The sequence below is a fragment of the Aulonocara sp. 'chitande type north' Nkhata Bay genome, linkage group LG20 (assembly GCF_057382095.1).
Source record: "Aulonocara sp. 'chitande type north' Nkhata Bay isolate Kocher_YH1m ecotype deep benthic linkage group LG20, A_spYH_male_GT1.1, whole genome shotgun sequence".
NCBI classification, from domain to species: Eukaryota; Metazoa; Chordata; class Actinopteri; order Cichliformes; family Cichlidae; genus Aulonocara; species Aulonocara sp. 'chitande type north' Nkhata Bay.
The window spans coordinates 30,365,888-30,386,968 of NC_141363.1; the positions used below are offsets into that span (position 1 = coordinate 30,365,888).

At 42.2% G+C, this 21,081-nt stretch overlaps 1 protein-coding gene across 1 annotated transcript in view; it reads left to right on the forward strand.

Moving 5' to 3' along the window:
* The window catches only part of LOC147305913 (sterile alpha motif domain-containing protein 10-like), a 63,584-nt gene that overhangs the window by 21,680 nt on the left and 20,823 nt on the right, over window positions 1-21,081 (forward strand). Inside the window, exon 2 of the mRNA XM_086277502.1 lies at window positions 7,759-7,943. Coding sequence (XP_086133628.1) covers window positions 7,759-7,943 — 185 coding nt within the window. The remainder of the gene's footprint in view (window positions 1-7,758; window positions 7,944-21,081) is intronic.

Genomic DNA, 21,081 nt, shown 5'->3' on the forward strand with positions numbered 1-21,081 from the left:
TGGGTAACAGACGTCTCCGAAAACGTCGGCGCGCTTTTGAAAATATGTGGCATCTTGATAAACTGAGCAAATATTTGAGGTTTACACAGCTACGTTTATTTTGTGACCCAGAAAAGAATAATAAGAGTAATTTTAAAACTAACTAGCTGCCGCCGTTGTTGGAAATTGAGCTGGGCTGCGCTATGAATTCTGGGACACAGCTTCTTCTTCTTCAGGGTTTAACGGCAGCTGGCATCCATGCAGTGCTGCCCTCTTCTGTTTCAGTCCGTTATTACACTCTTAAATCCTACTACTCATTCCTGCGTCTTTTGTGATCTTACAAAGCTTCAAACGACGCGTCGACTATTAAATCAGTCGTCGACGATTTTGATAGTCGACGTAATCGTGACTAGTCGACTAATCGTGGCAGCCCTAATGTACTCTCAAAGCAATAATAAAGGTGTGTTTACAGAAACAACACATGAGTGTGTCCACATTTGAAGGTGGAGGCGGTGATGATGGCACAGCAAAGATTTTTAACCAGAAACAATTAAGAGACCTGAGTTTGCAACAATGTGAAAACAGTAAAAGAATTAAAGATTCAAAATAGGCAGTTTGATGATTTTAACTACATTTCTTTATACACAGAAAACAAATTCATACACATTTGTGTTGAGTGTTGAGCTAGTTTTGACGTTATGCAGCATCCTTGTTTTCAGGCTGCTGTTTTTTGCTCCTTTCATCACTTTGCAATGAAACACACGGGTACCAGAATAGTTATGCATTGCCAAAGTCAAGTTTTAAGTTTCATTTCAGGGTGTAGTTACTATAAAATTGTTTATAACAAAGCATGTTGTCTGTTCCCTGGTTTGCTCAGCCCTGGTCACAACTCAAATTCTATTATTCAAGCTCATCTCCTCCCCCTTGTCCTTCCTCATCCTCCCTCTGCCTCTGACATTCACTCTGGATTATTGATTGTCAGTGAGATCTAATCTGTCCTCCCATGTCATCATACAGGAGCTTGGCTGTGAAGGGGAGAAAACAATAGACATGCATGATCTCCACAAACTCATCTTCTTAGCAGTTCACACCTTCATTCTTCGCCCCCCCCTTCGTTTCCTGGTGCAATTAATTTTAATGCTCTTCTCTAAAGCTTCATTTTCCATCTATTCTCTTTCATTTGTAAATTGCCATTTCGCCTAGTTCCCTGACGTTCTATTTCTCCCTATACTCTGGGTTACTTTTCGTCATCCACTTAAGAGAGCATGACCGTGTCAGACCCTTATATCCTGTCTCCTCTTCCTAGTAGTCCTTCGTTTTCTTCCTCTTGTGTGAAACATGTAGGAAGTTCCTTTGAACAGGAGTGGATATGACAGCCAGTGACCTCGATTGGAGGAGTTAGGTGGTCTGTGTCTGTGCCTGTTTTATCTAAAGTGATCTGTAATTGTATGTTCTCTGAAACAGTGATGGATAATCAATAGTTCTGTCTGTCTCTGTGAGAGTGTGGTGGTGGCTAGAGTTAGAGAATAAAAGTCATTTTGTCCTTAATGCGGGACCATTACAGAGCTTTTTTTTTCTCTCTCACACCACTGCTTGCAAAGAGGAGACCAAGGTTGGCCTGGCATTTCCTATACCAGCTTTTGTTATTCTCTGTTAGGTGCTCTCAGGGTAGTGCAAGCTCTCACTGGCAAAATCATAACAGAAATGGCAACTCCAGCTGCGTTCTTGGCTGCACTGTGCACTGTAAGCCATAACTGCCCTGCAGTTTGAATCCAGAATCCAGCCTCATATATACAGCCTCTCTGCAGCTTGACTCAGATCCTCTGGCTTAAACAAATACAGACAGGGGATTGTACAGATGTGTGAATATATGAGTATGCATCCTGGCATTGTGAGGCCCATTAATGTATGTATGTGTGAGTATGCTGGCATTTACTAACACCCACAATCAGACACACAGATTAAGTTGGCATTTCTCTCGTCTGTGCCCTGATCAGAGTTGATGACGGGACTTGGAGCCTGTGTCGTGGATGTCCATTGTTTACTACCAATTCTCTGTTTGTGTGTTCCCCTGACACTGATCGCTTGTGAAAAGTAAACCTCAGCCCTAGCCTCTGTGACAATGTCTCGTGTCACAGCGGATAATAGACTGCAGTGCATCATGGGAAAAACCCTGGGGTCCTGGGTTTTATATTTATTTTTAAAGCTGCGACCAGATTCTTCTTCTCCCCCCCCCCCCTCCTGCTCGTTCAAATGAAGTAATTTCATGGCTCATTCCTGGGGTTAAAACTGGGTCTGGTGGAATGGATGAGATGTAAATAGCCCCATGCTTTACCTCTAACATGCTATAGGACCAGCAAATTGGGATCATCGGTAAACGTGTTGGCAGCATTGGTCTGCTGAATGCTGTATTTAGGAGTCCAAGTTTAATGTGTTATACAGGCATGAAATCACTGTGTGATAGAGTTTCACCCGCTTGAAGATTACAGAGAAATGAGGGTAACTGTGATTTTTTTTCCTTTCCTCTTTTATATAAAACTTGGACTGCAAATAGAAATTTTATCTTAGAGTTGACTAAAAGGTGTTTGGTGGGGAGGTACTCGATGCCAATATCATGCTGCTCAAATACACCGTGGCACCGTCTCTGTGATGCCTGAAATAAGGTGGATAACCGGATCACTTGCCTCATCCTCCATGCATAAGGATGAAGCAAACACATATTCAGATGCATCCTAAAGTTGAAGCCAAGGTTATGCAGAAATCAAACTTCAACAAAAAGCCTACACAGCAAAAGAGTCCACATGGACTCATTTAGATGCTCTTTTTTAGAGTCAAATGAGCAATGTTCGGTGACGCCATGTTAATCTACTGAGGGATTTGGCTTGGAACGACCTTCCTGGGTGCTGTACCTAACAGCTTAATTACCTTTTCAAAAGGAAATACCTCTGAGAGTTAGCAGCCACTCTCACAGCAGATATGCTGCTCCGTCAAGAGGAGGTGATATGAGGTTACACTTCACTGGGCTGAGTCATATTGACCTACCTGTCCTCTACACACACACATACACAACAGACGCACACACCTGTCCGACACTTTGCCCTTGATTTTGGCACCTTCACTATACACATACCTTTTTTCTCAGTATGTGAAGCTGGAGGTACAGACTTAAATTACACTCCATCACTGTATATCTTCTTTTTCAGCTACCCACAAGACACATATCTTGCTTTTGTCTTTCCATTCTGCCTCCCACCATCCACCCTCCATCATTAGTTGTCTTCTCAACACTCCCTCGGCTGGAAGTGAAAAAAAGTCACCAGCAAGGGCAGCGAGAGATAATGCAACACCAGATAGTGACAAATAGGACAGTGGAGATAGTGCGGTTGTCGAGTCAGATCAAATTCAAGCTGAGACAGACAAGTAAAGGTGACTGATAACACCTTTTTTTTAATGGTAAGGGTGGTAATCACCCCAGATCATAAAGATCTGAAGGGCTTTAACACAGATAGATGATAGTGCACGTGCATGGTCTTAAAGCTTTGCGTCCCTAAAAGCAAGCAGTAGAGGGATATGGTGCAATGTCATTTCAAAAGCGATGTCAGTTGAAAGGTATGGATATTTAATCATCTTTGCCTCATCTTAAATTCTCTGCAGTATCCTGTCCCAGGAGGGAGAGCCTACAAAGTCCATTAAACCACAGAATGAGCAGTTTGTCTTCATTTGTACGTAACGGAAGTGGTGAGGCCTGGCAATGTGGCAAAGGTGGGATTTCAGTGGCAGAGGGAAGTCACGATCCTGTTAAAAGTGATGTCTGCTACATCTTATACCTTGAAAGCTTGCTCTTTAACAGCTTGTAAAATTAAGTTGTTCTGTGGTCTATTAATGTGTCTCCCTGCCTTCTTCTGGAGCTCTTTCACCTTTATAAAGTTTGATCGGTTTGCATGAATCTGATGCTAATTTGCAGCTTGGCTCTCCCGCCTCACTTTGTTTTCTGTCTTGCTCTTGCTTGTGCACTTTCTCTTGCCTCTTTTTGTGAGATTGGCAGGTCTTTAGGGTTGTGAGGCACTTAGCTTCCCATGTTTCTTCCTCCTGTCTCCTCCCCCTGACTGGCAGTAATTACATCAGGTTTGGGCCTGGTTTTTCCTGACAACCCCAAAGAGCTGACAACCAGAAAGCTGAAAGAGAGTGAGTGAGAAAAAGAAAGATGGGAAACAAGGAAGATACTGCTTAAGAAGACACAAAAGTGGCAGCATACAGAAATGGGGAAAGCAGGAGTGAAGTGCAAGACAAGAGTGCAGAGGGAGAAAACCGTACACGAAGGGAGAGAAGCAGAAAAGGCTACACATCAGTGATTCCTGACAGGTCTTTCTTCTTCTTTTTCATCTCTACCCCCTTTTGTTAGTCTTCCCATCATGGCTGTGTGAATTCTGTATTCACCACTGCTCACTTCGACCGACGTGTAGGATGAAAAAAAAGTGTCCCCTCCCGACTCGGAGCTGCAACCAGCTGTTTCCCACCATTTTCAGCTGTCATACAGCAGGTCTCAGCAGGCCTTTATTTAATTCTAATATGGAAATGGAAAGATTATAATCCTTTGTTAGTTAATGAACTTTCTTTCTTTCTTTCTTTCAAGATGACCAAGTGTCAAAAGTCCCTTAAAGACAGAAAAAAAATGTAGAAAATTGGTAGACTGATAGATGAACACATCAGAAAGATCAGATTCAGCCCAGTTCAGTTTCTCCCTTCTCTCTTTGGACGAATGAGGAAAAGAATTTAAGAAATCATTCACAGAAGATGGCATTTTTGTTGTTGTTCCCTCAAAGCACGTGCTTTTGTTCTTCTTTTGTAAAGAGACTTTCAGATCAATAAGTAATGAATACAACATTTATTATTCCACATTTCACTTTTACTTCTATCATCAGCAAGTCTGTCTCCATCTCACTAACGGTTTTCACATAGTCAGATAAAACTTGTGGTTTGAAGTAGAAGTGTTTGTCCACCACTACTGTCTCCAGTTGAATAGCCATCACCAGTTGTGTCTGTATCTGGAAGTCCCACAAGACCCTAGCTTGGTCATTCTTAACAACCCTATGGGTGTGTGCCATTTTGACCTTTTGTGGACTTGCAGGCCATACTCAGCACAGATGTTCCTGTATACTATGTCAGTCGCTTGATTGTGTTCCATGTATGCCCTGCCTCCTAGCATCTTGCACCTTGCTGTTATGTGCTGGATTGTCTCAGGGACATTTTTATACAGCCTGCACCTGGGGTTGTGTTTGGTGCCTCTATCGAGCTTGTGCTTAGAGCTCATACTTGTGCTGCAGCCACTTCTTCTATCTGCCGGTGGTATGTACAGTGCAGGGACCTGTCTTTCCATAATGGGTCCTGATGTTGCTCCTATTCTTTCTCATGGTATGTACTAAGCATGTGATCACTTGTGGCCATCTTTCTAATGTAGTCATGGATGTTCGTTGTCTCATCCTGGATAGTGGATCTGACACACGCTAGTCCTCGGCCTCCATCCTTCCACTTAGTTTATAGTTACAGATTGCTGCATTTTTGGTGAAACTCTTGATGTAGGTGGCTTCTATCACCTCCTTTGGCCAGCTGATTATCCCAGCAGGGTATCTGGTGAGTGGTAGGATGTAGGTATTGATTGCCCAGATCTTGTCCTTCCCATTCAGCTGATTCTTCAGGACTTGCCTTATTCCCTGCAGGTATTTGGTGGTTGCAGCAAAGATGTGGTCTCTTTTCAAGTGCTTCACATTTGTCTGTGGGATTCTCGGGTACTTGTATCTGTCCTTGATGTCTGCAGTGTTGCCTTTTGGTAGTGCATTCCCCTCAGTTCAGACTACTTTCCCTCTCTTAGTTACGATCCAGCTACACTTCTCCAGTCTAAATGGCATTTTGATGTCGTTGATCCTAGTCCTAGAATTTATATCGTTTTTAACTTATAACATACATGATGTTATCCATGTAGAGGAGGTGGTTAATGTTTACTCCATTCTGTATTCGGTACCTGTAGCCAGTCTGGCTGATGATCTGGCTAAGGGTGTTTTTTAGGCCGTTTGCCAAACAGCAGTCGTGACAGAGCATCCTGGTATATCCCACATTTGATGGTGACTTGTTCAAAAGACCATGTTGATCTTGTATAGTTATAGACATTTTAGGATCCATGTGAGCCATTGAGTCATTGGCTTTCTTCTAGTCTATCCAGGCATCAAATTCTGACTCCACCACCCAAATGTTGCAGCAGAAATCGAGAGTCACCTGACCAGACAAAATTATTCCATTGTTATTCAATTTTGGTGAGCGTGTGTGAATTATAGCCTTTCCTTTTCTTAGCTGACAGGAATGGACACATACCTGTAGACTATCTGCTTCAAAGTTTGACATATGCATTCTCTGATGCTCTTCTGGATACCCTGGTAGTAACAAGTGGTTATTTGAGTTACTGTTGCCTAGCTATCAGCTCAGTCTGACCATTCTCCCCTGACCTCTGGCATCAACAAGGCATTTTCACTCAGAGAACTGCAGCTCACTGGATATCTTCTCTTTTTATGACCAGTCATTGGAAACTCTAGAGATGGTAAAGATGGGGGGGAAATCCCAGTAGCTCAGCAGTTTGTTAAATGCTCAGACCAGACATCTGTTACAAACAGTTATGTCACGTTAAAAGTCCCTTAAATCACCTTTTCTTCCCCATTCTGACACTGCCTAAATGCACCGAGCTGCAACCATGTTAGTGTCTGATTTGATGTTTGCATTCATGAGAACTTGAATAAGTGTACCACAAAATGGAAATTAAACAAATCTTACTCGACTGGCAAAGAGCTTGCAGTCAAAACGTAAATATTATTTCATTTTTGTTTGAACCAAAATAATCAAGAATGAGTGTATAAATGATTTACAGAATATCAGTGGTTGCATGTAAACAAGGTTTCTCATTTACCACTAATAAGCAGGTTTCTTATCAATCACTTTTTTTTTAATTACCGCAAAATGACTATGTTAACCAGTTAATTGTCATCAGTTCTCTTTCTGTTTACACACCCTCTTGACCTTTTTACCCCTCTACTGCCTCCTGCCGCCTAGCCTCTTATTATTTGCATTACATCACATTAAATCAATGCTTAGGTAAACTGAGCAATGACTGCATGTCTACGCTTTGAAATAAATCCATGGCTACAGATGACTAACCGCAGTAAAATAGCTCATTCAACTTGATGTGAACTGTAGAAGATGCCCTTTGGCCTTCACAGAACTATACTCTGACCCCGCACTGACAACTTGTCTGCTTCAGTGTCTCATAGCAAGCATTTAGTCTTGACAGGGAACGGGGGTAAAGATAGAAAAAGAAAAAAAATAAAATATTCATGAAGTAGGATTTAAATAATCAAGGACTAATCTGAAAGAGAGACACAGTTCCAGAAATCATGCGGTGCCTCTGTGAATATGCACTCAGCATAATTGGAGATCACACTGTAGTTGCACTGCTGCCCACCACCATCACCAAAACAGCCATCTGTTTGTAGCTGTTATAGAATCAGAACACACAGCATGTAATCTGGGGTGAATGCTTCCTGTTAAGCTCCTAGAGGATTATCAATCATTTATTTTTGTTAGGTTTGGATGTTCTTGTTTCTTAGTCCATGGACCTTATGAAAACCCCTTTCGTAAAGAAAATACAAAGTGAGTGCTTATCAGTAGCTATTATTTCTCCTCTGCTTGTTTCCTTCTGTTTCATTTGCTGGTTCTTCTTCTTTGCTCTCTTGTCAGCGGCGTCCAGCTTCAGTTTTTGCCGTGCCTCCCTGGAGCACACGGTGTCTGCTGAGGAGCTGAGTTACCAGCTGCCGCGTCACGCCGGAGGCAGCAACCTGACCTGGCACGACGGCCGTGGCCAGAAGACAGCACACACACGCACCGTCAAACTACTGCAGCAGCCCGGCACAGAGGGCATCCAGGTATGAAGATGTCCACACACACAAACCAAAGGCAATGCGGAGGAGTGTTTTCAGTGCATGTGAATAACTCTGAAGGGTTTTTGCTTATATTTTTATTTTTATTTTTCAGAATTAAAAAGGCCAGTGGGCAATTTAGCATCTTAGAAAAACAAATTTAAGATCCCTCCCCCTCTATGTCAACACACTTTGCAGTACCCTTAGGGTCAGCGCAGTCAGTCAGTTACAGTTTACTCTTGTCAGTTCATTTTAATGACATTTTTATACAGAAATTTAAAGTTTCTCTTTCTTTGGATATAAAATAGCAATTCCTCAGTCACACATGCCTTGAGACAGGTTAGCGACCGGCAGTCACTGTTCACAAAGAAATGCCCAAGTGGTTGCTGTAGGTAACTGGTTGACACTTGTGATTGTTTGCAAAAAGAGTGCTGTACCGAAAACCTTCTTGCGATTGATTTGCTCACAGTTGTATATAGTTTGAATGAAATACTGCAAATACTCCCCATTTTACTGTGAGAGACTGAAGCACGAGAAAGTGCGACACTCTCTGGAAATAGGGAATGTTTGCTTTCAAAGCAAAAGTTGTACCCTACCACTGCAACCAACACATTTCAAGTGAAACCTTTATTTCCAGACTGCATCAGAGTTTTCAGTCATTCATCAGTGCTTGATGAGTAGTTTGCTAGTATTTGCAGCCAAGTTTATGTCTGCCATGCAAGCTACAGGCGACCCTAGCAACCTGCTAGCAATCAAAGCAATTGCAAGGATGTTTTGATGTAGCACCAAATACCCCTGTGCACTCAATTTTGCGACGGCTAACCACTCGTAACCACTCGCCAATCTGTCACAGAATACACTTGCATGCAGGTCTCTGAAAGGCTTGCATGAAGAGGGATTTGACAATCAAATTCACAGCAACTGCCACCAACCACTCGAACCACTGGTCATGAGGAAAAATGTGTATTCTCCAACCAGTGGTTGCTACATGATCGCTAACCAGCCTCTAGACCTGTGTGATTGAAGCATTTAAACATAAAGCATTCTTACTACTTACTATGCCAACTGTGGTCCATTTTTGCTGTAAATAATGTTACATGTCACTTGCATGGTGTTATATTACATTACATTATAATGAAATGCTTTAGTAAAATTATTTGGAAAAAATACTTTTTCTTTGAGTATAATTTTGTTGTAACTTGGAAGTAAATAATATGTCACAAAAATGTATGTAATTTCAAAACAGTGTCTAAGCTCATGCAGAAGAGTGTGGTGCAGCGAACCTATCCACACAACGTATCATACAGCAAGATAAAGGAATGTGCACAAGCAACGGGAGCTTCACCTAAAGCGATCTAGTCTAGTGGGAAAGAGGAAGACTAATTGTTTAATTTACATAATGTTGGCTCGCCTCATCTTAGACTGTGGTGGATACCATCAGAGAAAAACTTATATAATTCAGGAGTGGCGTGAGAACTGCCTTCTGATGTAACTATTCTTGTACAGTCCAAGCAAGCACATACTGCACAGGAAATAAACTCCCAGGAGCATGCAATTTATAGTGACCTAAATGTCTCAGATCATGTTTTTTTTTTTTTTTTTTCAGGCCCCCCTTTTTTTATGCTCAGCAAAGCTTTAGCGGAACTGACTGGCATAAAAACTACATATTGAAGTTGTTTCACTGCTGATTGATGGATGCAGAATGTGTGTCTGGCGGCTCTTAGCAGTATCATTTAAGCACAGCAACCGGAGCATCGTTTTCTTTCACACATTACTTTGTGCAAAATGAAATCCCATCTGTCCAGCACCAGAGACAGTCTAAACAAAGAGAGAGAAAAAAAATCTATTTTAAGGCTTTCTGTCTGTGTTTACCCAAAACCAGCACATGACACAACAGCTCCTGTCCTTTCTCCTACTCCTCAAATGAAAGAGACCAGATAGGCTAGCGGAGGACATTTGCTCTGTCTCACCACTGGTTTGAAGAAAATTTGCAACCTTGAGGCCTTAAGATGTACATGTGCACGACAAAATGTGTTCAATAATTCATAAAACAGTGCCCACTCAGCTATAACGGCTATAAAAGGCCTAATGAAAGACGAGTGGGAAGCTGTTTCCATGTGATTACACAGACACCGGATAATTAAACCTCCTCTATACCATGAGAAGCAAGGCTTATCATTTCCTTGTGGCAACAAGTCTCTTAATGCATTATTCAACAAATGGGAGAGCCGTCCAGCTCTGTCTGATACGTGTGCGTGTGAGAATGAGTGCCTGCGCATTCAGAAAGTGTTTCAGAGTCCATTCGTACATCTATACATTTAAGCACTGGTGTATATTGGTGCGTTTTTACTGTCGATTGTTTTCTATGTATCCAGTTCTCTCAGGATGATTAGATTATGCTCCATTACACTGGTTGTGCACACATCAGCTGTAATGAGGAAGCCAGTTAAGTGAAACACAGCTTGTCTTCTGTATAAGGTGGGACCTGGGGAATTTCTTGATCTGTTTAACAAAGCTTATATAACACATTGTGCACTGCTATCCAAACACTCAGTCAGTGGAGACAGAAAATAGTGACAGCAGAGTGGGAGGACAGAAATCTTTGATATTTATTGGTGTTCATGCATGCACAAAAGGGGCCATTATTACAAAAGATGCCCTCAGCATTAAAATATTTTCAATGCAAAAACTATATCAAAAATGTAATTTTTAAAAACATTTTTTTACCACGGTGCACTATATTCCAGTTTTTTTTTATTTTATTAAAATGAAAGCAAAGGAAAGACACCAAGAAATGATTATTAAAAAGGTTGCAACGGGTAGACAATTGCACTGAAAACAGCTCAATTTATATTGTAAACAAGTTAGATATTGTCTGCACACAGTAGCAGCTGGCTCAACAGGAGTCAGCAAAAGCATATGTTGAAACAGAGATTATATACTCCTTTGCCTTATTAAGTTTAGGCTTACAGAGATCTGTCTTCTGACTAGATTTTCCAAATAATTAGTTATTGCGTAGTTGACGTACCTTCTGTGCCATCCCTGAATTGGCTGTTTAGATAGACAGATGGGGTGAAGGGAGGGGTTTGTGGGTGGCTCATTTTGCCGTCTGACTCACAGCTTGTGGGTGAACCTTTAGATGAGACTGGGGAATAGGTGGAATAAAATGAATGCAATCTAGGAAGGTATAGAAGCCACTGTGTCTCCTTTCTCTAAAGCAGGACCAAGTGAGTTACTGGAAATGAGGCTTTTATTCACGCTATGCTAGGTGGGCAAATAAAAAAAACCCACTTAGTGAAAATTTTTACCACTATCCTTATTGAAGACAGTTTCTGACCTGAGCTGATACAAAAGAGTATATTCCCTATTCTCACATATATAATAGTGTTCACTTTTGCGCCAATAGCACCAATGTATGTTGTTTCATATGTTTCTGTATTACGTACTCACTTCTATCATGTATGAACATGTATGAGATTGCTTAGATTATCGTGGTCTGCTGTAATAAATTAAGGCACACGCAAACTACTTGTACAATGTGCATCATAGGCTCCTTTCAAAGTGCTAGGTTTTTAGACAGGATAATAGCATGGTTCTACAGATTCCACAGTTGGTCTGTCAGTCAGTTCACAGCTTGATCCAGATGAATTTCATGAAACTTTTTTCAGACATTCATGGTCTAAGGGTATGAATCCTGATGAGGTTTGTGAAATATCGAAATTCTGGCGAACCACATCTGTACTTTCTTTTCAATGGTAATTAGTTCATGTCAGTGTAGTAACATAGTAAGCCAGGATGAAAGACATGGCAATCAATTTGCCACCCTATCACCAGCATGTTAGTATTTTCATTGAGAGTTTCATCCATCTATTGAGTCCACTAAAGCTCATCTCTTCCTATATGGAAACACTGTGGCATTCCCAAGCCAACAAAGAAACATGTTATGGGCGTGCCAGAGGATCTCCTCCCAGTTGGACATGATTAAAACAAGCTCACCTGGGAGGTGGGCAGAAAGCATTTTGGACAGATGCCCGGACCTAAATTGGCTTCCTTCAGTGTGAAGGAGAATCATCTCTGCTCTGTGCACCTTCTGATCACCTGCTCTACCGGCAAAGGATACGTTAGACACTCTTAAGTGGAACCTAGTCTCTGCTGCTTGTAATTGCAGTCTTATACTTTCGGTCACTAGCCACAGCATGTGGCTATGGATGAGGGCAGGGATGTAGCTCAGCCAGTAAACCAGACCACATTGTGAGTTTCCCAATGTAAAGCATAACTTTGGAGCCCGTCGGGTGCACTGGCGTAGTGCTGATGGTGAAGGCTAGTGGTTCACACCGAAACACACAGAGATAAGTACGAGTGGCTTTGCATCGAGGCAGAAATACTGTAGACTGCATTGTCCTTGTCCTGCCACTCGGTGATGTGTTGCCCTGCCTAAGACACATGTTTGACTCATGCTAAATAGAAAGCTTTGTGAAAATCCCATCTGGCTCTTTGTCCACCCACTGAGAGACTGTTCATATTTGCATGAGTGCAAGCCATTTACGCACTCAGTGTCCTGAGGACAACCAAAGGCAGTTTCACAAAGCTGACAGAGGTTGACAGTTCGCACACTCACACAAAGTTACTTGCACAGGAACAATCAAGTAGACACTCACAAAAGCTTCTGAAACATTTTCAGAATCACAGTGACACACTCAAACACACAAATGCAAAGGGCTAGATATAGCAGTGGGAGACACAGGGGTGCTAAATGATGCAACAGAAACTGCTCTGGAAAAGGGATGGGGTTCACTGTTACTAGAAGAATGAAAGATAAGAAGTGTGAAGAGACATGAAGGAATCAGGGAAAGGATCTGTCAGGGTCTTTCGGATTGGAAAGAGAGGATAAATATGCAATTATATGATGACATTACAGCAACTTTTAGATTTGTACAGTAAATGGAAGAGAAACAGAGCTGTTCGGTCAGAGGGGAGAGCATACAGGACACGGGTTGAGTGTTTGCTGTCCTGTGATGAGATAAAGATACGGTAGGAAATGCTGCAGAGCAGAGAGGGGCAGCAGGTGATATATTTATAGTATGCATGTCATGTACAGATTATACAGTACATGACATGCATCCTATAAAACATCGATTCACTCATTCACTTACACCCACCTCCAGAGTTTTACTGCTAATTGGCGTAACGTCATTGATCAATCTCAGGCAGGGTCTGGCTGCGCAGAGACACAGGCAGTGATCGGAAGAGAGGCGTTATCGGTCACAAAGAGTGATTTTTAAGGATTCCCCACGCTCCCTTGACTTTAAGCTAATCCCCCGATTCGGCTTCACAGAGAGGCAGGGCATGCACGTACGCGCACAGATACTTGCAAGTCCACGCGCACCAAAACCCAGGCACTAATATGGACAAAAAGTAGCTCAGTGCACAGAAGTCAAAGCAGAAAAAAGATAGAAGGGAGTGAACATGTGAGAAGGAGGGGGAAGGGAGGGTGGATAAAATTTGTGAGAAGCTAGTAGAAGTGGGGAGATCAGAGACATGATAGAACAAAGTACGCTGGGAGGACAAATGCTGTGCGAGGATACAAACAGAAGGATCAATAGAGAAGTGGAGAGAGAAAGTCAGAGTATGGGGTGGGTAAGAAAAAATTATGCAAAAAATGATGAACAGATAGAGACAGAACTTGTGTTGCTGAATAAATTAATGCACCTAATAGCATACTCAGTTATTAGAATTTATTATGTGCCCTTGTGGCAGTTTCTGAAAGATGAAGTCATAAAAATAAATTATAGATTAAAAGAACAGTAGTACATTTTAGGCTACTAACACAGTTACATTAAAAGGCTGATACAACTTGAAAAAAAGGTGAACATATCCCATATTTGAATGAACAACATTTCTTTGAAACAATGGCTGTTTGTTAAAAGCAATGTTCTGAAACAAGTGATGCATTAAATTTACACTTTGTTTCATAATTCAAGCAAATCTTAAAGAACAGATTAGTTATATGGAAGAAACTGAGGACACTCTTATATTTGTTATACTTTCAAATTCATAAAATTTAAATCAGATTCCAGGTGCCAATGATTAGAGATTCTTTGGGGAGTCATCATATCAAGATGTAAACAGAATTCCTATGAGTCCGGTAAGGAATATTCAAATTATTCAGTAGTTATTTGAGATTAACATACAAGACTTCAAACAACTATCCAAGATTGGTCACCCTGGAAACTTTGTCCCGAGAGCAAAACTTGTCCAATTTTCTTAGCAAGATCTGAGCCTGATTAGCGCTGTTTCCTCACAGGAAGAAGGTTCTGGTGTTAATCTACCAGCAGGCTTGGCTCCTCCCCTACACTGAGTCTGTGCAGAGTCTGCATGCTTTCCCTGTGCATTCTCTCCGGGTATCCCAGCCTCCTCCCACAGTCCAAACATATGCTTGTTAGACTAATTGGTGATTTTAAATTGGCCGTAGGTGTGAATGCTTTTCTGTCTCCCCGTGTTCGCCCTGTCCAACTTGCACCCCCTGCATGACAGCCAGGATAAGCTCCAGTCCCACTGCAATCCTGATTTGGATAAGTGGAGGAAAAGGTATAAATCTGCCACTAGACATAGCTTTTGTTGTCAAAGTACAGGTGTCTAACAAAGAGACAGCACAAATTTAATCTGCATGGACACTGTGCCAGGAAAAAGCTTGTGTGTTAAAAAAAACAAAAAAAAAACATTAGAGCAACACTACAGTTTAACAATAAACATGTTCACCAAAGACTTGCTCAAACAGAAGCAATGGAGGGTTATGTAAGGATTTAGTGAAAAAAGGGCAAAGTCTAAATCTCAATGATATGTTATAGAGGGATTTTAAATGCACAGTACATGCAAGATATCTGAAGTAGTTTTGCATGAAAGAATGGTCGGAAGTTTAAATAAATGTCATGGACAAGTAGCCGTCTGTGCAGTTCTTAGTTTTTCCTCAGAGGGAAACCACATGTATTAATATCTTTTTTAATGGATGAGGTGTATCAAAAATCCATTTTTTCTGGGTGCTGTAAAAAAGAGAACCAAATGTGTCCAAAAAAGTCCAGAGACAACTGTTTTACTTTTTCACATCTATGGTCTGTAGCTACACATCTGTTTGCTGCGTTTACCACACTTAGGGATTTAAATACTCTTCTTGCTAACTGCAGTGTATGATTGCATTTACAGTATACTATTTTCCGCCTTTCTGTCTCTTTCTCCCTCCTCTCCATCCTGAATTTCTCCTTACACTTGCGCTCTATATACAGTCACCACTTTGCATATGCCTCCTCGCCAACTCCAGCTCCCTTCCCCCCCCCCCCCCTCCCCCCTCCTCTTCTGTATGTAACAAATGAGGGACCTCCTCCAGCTGGACAGAAGTAGGTCTCGGGAGGAGGAGGGAGGTCGTAAAAGGGGGGAACGGCGACGAGAGAGAACTGGCCAGAGGAGATACAGTCTGGATGGCCAACAAACAGAGCGAGAAGAGCAAGGGAGGAAAAGGAGAGCAAGCAGGGATGATGGGAGCGATCATTCCATTTCCCTTCTGTCTGGCTCCTTGATAATGAAGGCCATTACTCATAAGCATTTCACTCTCCTGGCTCACTGTCTTCTCTTTCTTTTCATCATTTTATTTTCCTCTTTGTTCACCCTCTCCATCTGCCTTTGCATCTATGCCTTTCGCTGTCAGTTTCAGTACTTATAATGAACAGTTAAATAAATGTCAACAAATGTGAGTCATAAAATATTCAATAACTAATTATTACAGCCGAGGCATTTATAAGCAAACAGAGACCTGTATCCGTTTCCCAGATTTGTTATTGTGCAAAACGATCCTTCATTGCATCTTAAGGGCTTATGATTTCATCTCTAATATGCCAGCACTCCTGTGGCTTAGCTAATCATTATTACAGATGGTGGGGTCATCCTTTCTGGGAACGTGGATATTCTAGTTATTAAAATGTATATTATCATATTTAATAAATATGAACTCATCAAGATTTTTGCTGTTGAAATGAAAATGGGGTAATAAGCTGTTAGAATCAGAAACCACAGTGCTATTTGTATTACCTTCACCCATTTTAGCATCTCTTTATTCATGTAGTACTCTTTATGTAGGCTACGTTAAAGCCCTGTTAGTAAAGAACAGTGCTGCATTTTGAAATTTGATCCAGAATTCATGTGGCTGTGGCATCTGTAGTCCAAGAGTTAAGTAAGTTGTCTATTAATAAGAAGGGTGGTGGTTCCATTCTCCTCCTGTCCCAAAGCATCCTCAAGAAAGACACTGAAACTAGAGTGTGAGTGTTTGAATGATAGGTTAAAAGAGCTCACCATAGAAAAAAGGCACTTGTGTGAATGGGTGAACGAGTCTTCTTCTACTAAGAAAGCACTTTGAGTGTTGCATAAAGACTGGAATAAGGGAAATAACGGAAATTTCAACCAGTCTACAGTTATATTACTTTAATGTCACTAATAAACGTGTAAAATGGTACATATCTTTGGTCTTTACTGAGTTTATTTGTTATGCTGTGTCTTTACAATGCACAACATCTAAGAAAAAAGGGGAATAGGAGTTAATAATTTTTTGAACTTGTAACAAGTGGCTTTTGAACTTCCCTCAAAAATCAAACCCCTCGCTTGTTGTGAAGACTATTAGCCCTCCAGGTCACGTGATTATGATTATGTCCTTTTTTCATCCTGAGAGAGCAAATCGTAGACCGCTGACTTAATCTTGGCAAAAAATCTATTGGTCTTGTTAAATTCACAGAAGTGATTGATAGTCCAAGCGTTCACATCCCCCAGCGACTTCGGTATTTACTCAACTATGTCAACACGAGAATAGTAAAAAATGATAGACTAATTCTGCAGGGATTTCAGCTGCAGCTTTTACTCTCTTTTGGCCACACTCAATCATCTACAAGAGTGGCCATTTCTACATGTCTCCTAACTTTATCTCAATTAATGATTGGGTCAGAGTTGTAAATTTAGGTTATTAAAATGGCTTTGGCGCTCCACTGAGTCAGAGTTGAAGTATGTGTGTGATTAGGAAACCACCAAACACATTGGAGCGGAGAAATTGAGTTGTTTTCAATTAAGGCCTACAAAGCAGAACGCACTTCGCTAGTGGACCAGCCAGAAGTTGATAGGCCTCGTTGGTGTTTAAATTGATTGAAGGAAATCTCATTACAGCGGCTGGCAAAGATGTAAATTTAGTTAGTTGTGAACAAACTCATGTCTGTCACCTTTTTTGTGCGTGAAGGCATTCTGTGAGTTGCTCTTCGTATCATTAATAAGAAAGGGGTGGGGAAAACATTAGATATGAAGCTACAAGAGCAAGCGAGTGTAAGTTGCATTTGTGCATGTGACATTTCAGCATACACAATCCTATTTAATACGGTCAGTTATGGAGTGGAACATTTGGCAGCACTTCTGTGTTTTTCTGTTGAAAATCAGCCAGAGCTTTTGTCATAGAGTTGGCTCAGACAGAGCATGAATAAATGGATTAGATATGAGAGTAAGTCAGACAACAGAGAGAGAGTTGATGGGACGAGGAAACGGTTGGGGTTTTTTTGCTTGTGAGAACTGGCTGTGGCTTTATTAATGTTCCTATTAATTCCCCGCACATGGCATTGACCTATGGGGGAAAGAAAAAAAAAAAAAAAAAAATATATATATATAATATATATATATATATATATATATATATATATATATATATATATATATATATATATATATATATATGCTGGGTGTTTTTATAAAAAAAAAAAAACACCCAGCACGCCCCTGCGGGCGGTTTATCCTTCAAGCTCGGGTCCTCTACCAGAGGCCTGGGAGCTTGAGGGTCCTGCGCAGTTTCTTAGCTGTTCCCAGGACTGCGCTCTTCTGGACAGAGATCTCCGATGTTATTCCCGGGATCTGCTGGAGCCACTCGCCTAGCTTGGGAGTCACCGCACCTAGTGCTCCGATTACCACGGGGACCACCGTTACCTTCACCCTCCACATCCTCTCGAGCTCTTCTCTGAGCCCTTGGTATTTCTCCAGCTTCTCGTGTTCCTTCTTCCTGATATTGCTGTCATTCGGAACCGCTACATCGATCACTACGGCCGTCTTCTTCTGTTTATCTACCACCACTATGTTGGTTAGCCACCACCATTTTGTCCGTCTGTATCTGGAAGTCCCACAGGATCTTAGCTCGGTCATTCTCCACCACCCTTGGGGGCATCTCCCATTTTGACCTCGGGACTTCCAGGTTATACTCGGCACAGATGTTCCTGTACACTATGCCGGCCACTTGGTTATGGCGTTCCATGTATGCCTTGCCTGCTAGCATCTTGCACCCTGCTGTTATGTGCTGGATTGTCTCTGGGGCATCTTTACACAGCCTGCACCTGGGGTCTTGCCTGGTGTGATAGACCCCAGCCTCTATGGATCTTGTGCTCAGAGCTTGTTCTTGTGCTGCCATGATTAGTGCCTCTGTGTTGTCTTTCAGTCCAGCTTTGTCCAGCCACTGGTAGGATTTCTGGATATCAGCCACCTCCTCTATCTGCCGGTGGTACATACCGTGCAGGGGCCTGTCCTTCCATGATGGTTCCTCGTCTCCCTCCTCTTTCTTGGGTTTCTGCTGCCTGAGGTATTCACTGAGCACTCGGTCAGTTGGGGCCATCTTCCCGATGTATTCTTGGATGTTCGTTGTCTCATCCTGGACTGTGGTGCTGACACTCACCAGTCCCCGGCCCCCTTCCTTCCGCTTAGTGTACAGCCTCAGGGTGCTGGACTTGGGGTGAAACCCTCCATGCATGGTAAGGAGCTTTCTTGTCTTTATGTCAGTGGCTTCTATCTCCTCCTTTGGCCAGCCTATTACCCCAGCAGGGTACCTGATCACGGGCAGGGCGTACAGTGGGGCAAAAAAGTATTTAGTCAGCCACCGATTGTGCAAGTTCCCCCACCTAAAATGATGACAGAGGTCAGTAATTTGCACCAGAGGTACACTTCAACTGTGAGAGACAGAATGTGAAAAAAAAATCCATGAATTCACATGGTAGGATTTGTAAAGAATTTATTCGTAAATTAGGGTGGAAAATAAGTATTTGGTCAATAACAAAAATACAACTCAATACTTTGTAACATAACCTTTGTTGGCAATAACAGAGGTCAAACGTTTACTATAGGTCTTTACCAGGTTTGCACACACAGTAGCTGGTATTTTGGCCCATTCCTCCATGCAGATCTTCTCGAGAGCAGTGATGTTTTGGGGCTGTCGCCGAGCAACACGGACTTTCAACTCCCGCCACAGATTTTCTATGGGGTTGAGGTCTGGAGACTGGCTAGGCCACTCCAGGACTTTCAAATGCTTCTTACGGAGCCACGCCTTTGTTGCCCGGGCGGTGTGTTTTGGATCATTGTCATGTTGGAAGACCCAGCCTCATTTCATCTTCAAAGTTCTCACTGATGGAAGGAGGTTTTGGCTCAAAATCTCACGATACATGGCCCCATTCATTCTGTCCTTAACACGGATCAGTCGTCCTGTCCCCTTGGCAGAAAAACAGCCCCATAGCATGATGTTTCCACCCCCATGCTTCACAGTAGGTATGGTGTTCTTGGGATGCAACTCAGTATTCTTCTTCCTCCAAACACGACGAGTTGAGTTTATACCAAAAAGTTCTACTTTGGTTTCATCTGACCACATGACATTCTCCCAATCCTCTGCTGTATCATCCATGTGCTCTCTGGCAAACTTCAGACGGGCCTGGACATGCACTGGCTTCAGCAGCGGAACACGTCTGGCACTGCGGGATTTGATTCCCTGCCGTTGTAGTGTGTTACTGATGGTGACCTTTGTTACTTTGGTCCCAGCTCTCTGCAGGTCATTCACCAGGTCCCCCTGTGTGGTTCTGGGATCTTTGCTCACCGTTCTCATGATCATTTTGACCCCACGGGATGAGATCTTGCGTGGAGCCCCAGATCGAGGGAGATTATCAGTGGTCTTGTATGTCTTCCATTTTCTGATGATTGCTCCCACAGTTGATTTTTTCACACCAAGCTGCTTGCCTATTGTAGATTCACTCTTCCCAGTCTGGTGCAGGTCTACAATACTTTTCCTGGTGTCCTTCGAAAGCTCTTTGGTCTTGGCCATGGCGGAGTTTGGAGTCTGACTGTTTGAGGCTGTGGACAGGTGTCTTTTATACAGATGTTGAGTTCAAACAGGTGCCATTCATACAGGTAACGAGTGGGGGACAGAAAAGCTTCTTACAGAAGACGTTACAGGTCTGTGAGAGCCAGAGATTTTCCTTGTTTGAGGTGACCAAATACTTATTTTCCACCCTAATTTACGAATAAATTCTTTACAAATCCTACCATGTGGATTCATGGATTTTTTTTTCATATTCTGTCTCTCACAGTTGAAGTGTACCTCTGGTGCAAATTACTGACCTCTGTCATCATTTTAAGTGGGGGAACTTGCACAATCGGTGGCTGACTAAATACTTTTTTGCCCCACTGTACGTGTTGATGGCCCGGATCTTGTTCTTACCATTCAGCTGACTCCTCAGGACTTGCCTGACCCTCTACAGGTACTTGGTGGTTGCAGCTTTTCTAGCGGCCTCTTCATGGTTCCCATTTGCCTGCGGGATCCCCAGGTACTTGTAACTGTCCTCTATGTCTGCAATGTTGCCTTCTGGTAGTTCAATCCACTCAGTTCTGACTACCTTCCCTCTCTTTGTTACCATCCGACTACACTTCTCCAGTCCGAACGACATTCCAATGTCATTGCTGTATAGCCTGGTAGTGTGTAGCCAGACCTGAATGAGAGTGGGGGAGGTTCAATTTGCCATGTTGCAACGAGCTTAGCTTCTGTCTTGCTAGCTTGTGTTGCGCTCGGTGGATCTGAGCTCCACAGTGCAGTCTAGGCGGAGTAGTCGAACGCAGATCCACTGAGCTCTCAACACAGACAGCATCGTCAGAAGAAAAGTTGATAAAATAAATTTAAAAAATTGTATTGTTCGATACATATGCATACCAAACCGAAAGCACTGTATCAAACGGTTCAATATCGATACGAGTATCGTTGCACCCCTAATATATATATATATATATATATATATATATATATATATATATATATATATATATATAT